Source organism: Nansenia antarctica (genome assembly GCF_963989245.1).
Source record: "Nansenia antarctica genome assembly, chromosome: 6".
Lineage (NCBI taxonomy): Eukaryota > Metazoa > Chordata > Actinopteri > Argentiniformes > Microstomatidae > Nansenia > Nansenia antarctica.
Genome location: NC_137676.1, coordinates 73728887 through 73733331, shown reverse-complemented (window position 1 = coordinate 73733331; position 4445 = coordinate 73728887). Strand labels below are relative to the sequence as shown.

Genomic DNA, 4445 nt, shown 5'->3' with positions numbered 1-4445 from the left:
GACAGGCTACTGATGTATTTTCATGGATAAACACCCAGATATTCATTAATAATAATAATAATAATAATAATAATAATAATAATAATAATAATAATAATAACTTTCGATTAACGATTTCTATAGCGCCTTTCATAAAACCCAAGGACGATTAAACCATTGCATTGTATAGCCTAGGACTCAATGATCAATTCACGTTTATTTTGTCTTCGTATCATCTCCTATTAGGCCTACAGATTAACTGGTGAGAGTTTCCAGGCCGTTATCGACATGGATTCTCCCATGTGCCTCGTGGATAACTCGGACGGCCAGCTCCGGGTCGTCCCGGAGGCCAAACTCTACCTGGAGGGGCTGACCCAGCCCGTCGTCGTGGTGTCCGTGGTCGGGCTGTACCGCACCGGCAAGTCTTATCTCCTCAACAAACTGGCCGGCCATAAGGGAGGGGAGAGAGTTAACTCCCCTGGGGGAGCTGCTAACGGACCTCACACAGGTTCGTTACAATACATACATACATACATACATACATACATACATGCATACATACATACATACATACATACATACATACATACATACATACATACATACATACATACATACATACATACATACATACATACATACATACATACATACATACATACATACATACATACATACATACATACATACATACATACATATACATACATACATACATACATACCGAGGGCCGAAGAACATAACCTCCTATCTGAAAAATTCTGTAAGATTTTAAATTTGTTTCTTTAATTTAATTTAATTTTTATTTTAATTTTAATTTTAATTTTAAGATTTTAAACATTTTTGCAGATAGGAGGTTATGTTCTTCGGCCCTCGATACATACATACACTCTCCTTACCTTTGGGATCACAAGATAGCTCAATTCAACAGTGAGAAACACTTAATTGTTTTCAGGGTATTCCGTATGTAAACAGATACATCTTAAATTTTTTGTTAAAGCAACTTCTGTTACTATCTGAAACTAACAAACTGTTTTGGACCTCAGTGCAGAGCAGTATATATATATATATATATATATATATATATATATATATATATATATATATATATATATATATATATATAATGTATTACCATTATTTCCACCAGTAGACCTATCATTTAAATGAATAGTATGAATTAATGATAAATAAATGAGAATCCATAAAGAAAATGTTGAAATGTTGATGTAGGTTTTGCCCTGGGGCCCACCGTGGAGGCCAAGACGAAGGGCATCTGGATGTGGTGTGTGCCTCACCCCAACCACCCTGACGACGTCACTCTGGTGCTGCTGGACACAGAGGGGCTGGGGGACGTGGTGAAGGTGTGTGTGTGTGTGTGTGTGTGTGTGTGTGTGTGTGTGTGTGTGTCTGTGTGTCTGTGTGTGAGTGCGCGCATGCAAGTGTGGTAATGCTTGTTTGTCACTTGTTTTCTGACATTTACATTTACATTGACATGTTTGGCATTCAGCAGACGCCTTATTCCAAAGCGACTTACAATCGATACATTTGACTAAGCAAGTGAATCATCAATCCACCAGTCGTAGCAGGAAGAGTGATAGATAAAAACATTTAATAAGACTATAGTAATAAAAAAGACATTGATAGAAGTGTTTGTTTAATCATAACTGTTGCAGAACATGAAGGTTTTTAGCTTAGATTTAAATATTTTAAGGGTTTTGGGCCTGTTTGATTTCTTCAGGGAGTTTGTTCCAGGAGCACGCTGGCAGAGTGACTGAAAGCTGCTGCACCGTGTTTTGTTTTTACTCTTGGAATGATCAGCTGATTAGCCTCAGCTGACCGTATGGGCCTTGATCACTGTGTGTTCCAGGGAGACTGTAAGGACGATGGCTGGATCTTCTGCCTGGCCATCCTGCTGAGCAGCACGCTGGTCTACAACAGCCGAGGCGTCATCGACAACGACGCTGTGTTGAAACTGCAGTATCCTTTGGTCTCATCATCAGTAGCTCATCTCCAGCAGGGTTCCACAGTAACGCTTGCCCGCTTGCCCGCTTGCCCGGAGCAAGTAAAACATTTGCTATAAAAAATTCCTATAACAACCACATTCTAAAATGAATATAACTTTTGGTGCCTTTTGAAAACGTTCAAACAGGTTCTCCAAATTGTGTAGCCGGACTGAGGGGTCTGTTCGGTTGTTAAGTCTGACGTCAAATGTGACGTTTAGCCATTTCTGGGTCCAAACCAAAAATTCCCTGCACCATAGTACCAGTGTACTAAAGCGGTAGAATGACAGTTCAATCGTTTTTTAGACTCGGATCTATTCATACAACAAGGGACGCAGCACTTTCCCGTTTTCCCCATATTTGTCAGCGTCTTTGAGCCTCGGAAAAGCGCTATACAAATATAATGAATTAATATTATAATTACTGCGGCATTTACGAAGAGAGCGCCTCAGCCAACTTTGGACCCGGAAACACGTCACGACTTAACAACCGTTGCCTTGTAGCTTGTAGAACTTGAATCTCCTGTCCAAAGGTCCTCAACGTAGCCCAGGTATGTGACGGAGCTGACAGAGAAGATCAAGGTAAAGGCCTCCAGCCGAGCTTCATCCCCTGAGGAAGAGGAGGAGGAGGAGGGGCAAGGGCACGTCCAGTTTGTTCGGTTCTTCCCTAACTTCGTGTGGACCGTGAGAGACTTCAGCCTGCAGCTCAGCATCGGCGGCAGAGACATCAACTCAGACGGTTATCTGGAGCACGCCCTGGAACTCAAGACAGGTGACCTTCTTTCACACCCTGTAAACTCATAACACTACCACAACCAGGGGAGGCTGATGGAGGTAGAAATCCGAGGACAGGCTCATTGTGATGCAAGAAACGTAACGAGGAATGGTATGAAACACATCCATGCATTACAATGATCCCGTCCTCCGATTTCTACCTCCACCAGCCTCCCCTGACCCCAATACACAAACAGCATCCAGTGGCTTTCTCTAGAATACTGCAAAATGAGCGTGCAATTAGTACATGCATGCTTACTCCAGGAATGTCCACCAGAGCTGTTGCCTGTGAATTGAATGTTCTTTTCTCTACCATAAGCCGGTGGGCATTCCTGCCAATCGACCTTTTGCTAGCATATCAGCCCAATAGAGCTCTCAGGTCTTTTGCTAGCATATCAGCCCAATAGAGCTCTCAGGTCTTCTGCTAGCATATCAGCCCAATAGAGCTCTCAGGTCTTTTGCTAGCATATCAGCCCGATAGAGCTCTCAGGTCTTCTGCTAGCATATCAGCCCACTAGAGCTCTCAGGTCTTTTGCTAGCATATCAGCCCAATAGAGCTCTCAGGTCTTCTGCTAGCATATCAGCCCAATAGAGCTCTCAGGTCTTCTGCTAGCATATCAGCCCAATTGAGCTCTCAGGTCTTCTGCTAGCATATCAGCCCAATAGAGCTCTCAGGTCTTCTGCTAGCATATCAGCCCAATAGAGCTCTCAGGTCTTCTGCTAGCATATCAGCCCAATAGAGCTCTCAGGTCTTTTGCTAGCATAATATCAGCCCAATAGAGCTCTCAGGTCTTCTGCTAGCATATCAGCCCAATAGAGCTCTCAGGTCTTCTGCTAGCATATCAGCCCAATAGAGCTCTCAGGTCTTCTGCTAGCATATCAGCCCAATAGAGCTCTCAGGTCTTCTGACGCTGGTTTTCTCTGTGTACCACATGTACAAAAGAAGAGATTTGGTGAGGCTGCATTCTCATTTTATGCACCCAGATTGTGGCAGTTTACATTAGGGATGCAACTGCCAGTTTACATTAGGGATGCAACCTCAGCACATTATGTTCAAGTCAAGACTAAAAACCCATCTTTGTAATATTGCCTTTAAATGACTAAATAATTAAATGATGATTATATAATGATTGGAGCACTTTGATTATGATTATTATTATTACTAACTGACATACTGGATCCTGTAGGTTTTGGCAGAAGGGTCAACGAGTACAACCTCCCCAGAGAGTGTATCAAGAACTTCTTCCCCTCGCGTAAGTGTTTCGTGTTCCCGACCCCCACCACTCCTGAGAACATGGCCGTCTTGGAGACCCTGGACGAGGAGGAGCTCTGCCCAGGCTTCCGGAGGGTGGTGGAGGCCTTCTGTCACCACATATTCCAGGGGAGCGAGGTGAAGACCGTCAGAGGAGGGCACCGAGTCACCGGGAGGAGTGAGTCACACAGCTGCACAGCTGCTTTTATTACTTTATTCATGTTTGTTTGTTTGTTTGTTTGTTTGTTTATTTGGATCCACCATTAGATACAGCAAATATGCAGTAGCTATTCTTCCTGGGGTCCTCATACCATACTTTCAAACGATGTTTCATCTTAAACACTTAAATACAGACAATACACTTGCATAACATTCATACATACATACATACAGTAGCTCTATTATTTACATTTTTTGTTGAAGACAACTTAATAACGA

General features: G+C 42.7%; 1 protein-coding gene across 1 annotated transcript in view; it reads left to right on the top strand.

Moving 5' to 3' along the window:
• Window positions 1-267: 267 nt before the first annotated feature.
• Window positions 268-4445, top strand: part of LOC308160963 (guanylate-binding protein 1-like) — a gene marked incomplete at both ends in the record, with an annotated part of 9077 nt that continues 4899 nt past the window's right edge. The window contains 5 exons of the mRNA XM_080534886.1: window positions 268-439; window positions 1213-1343; window positions 1850-1959; window positions 2533-2753; window positions 3943-4185. Of these exons, the coding sequence (XP_080391012.1) occupies window positions 268-439; window positions 1213-1343; window positions 1850-1959; window positions 2533-2753; window positions 3943-4185 (877 nt within the window). The remainder of the gene's footprint in view (window positions 440-1212; window positions 1344-1849; window positions 1960-2532; window positions 2754-3942; window positions 4186-4445) is intronic.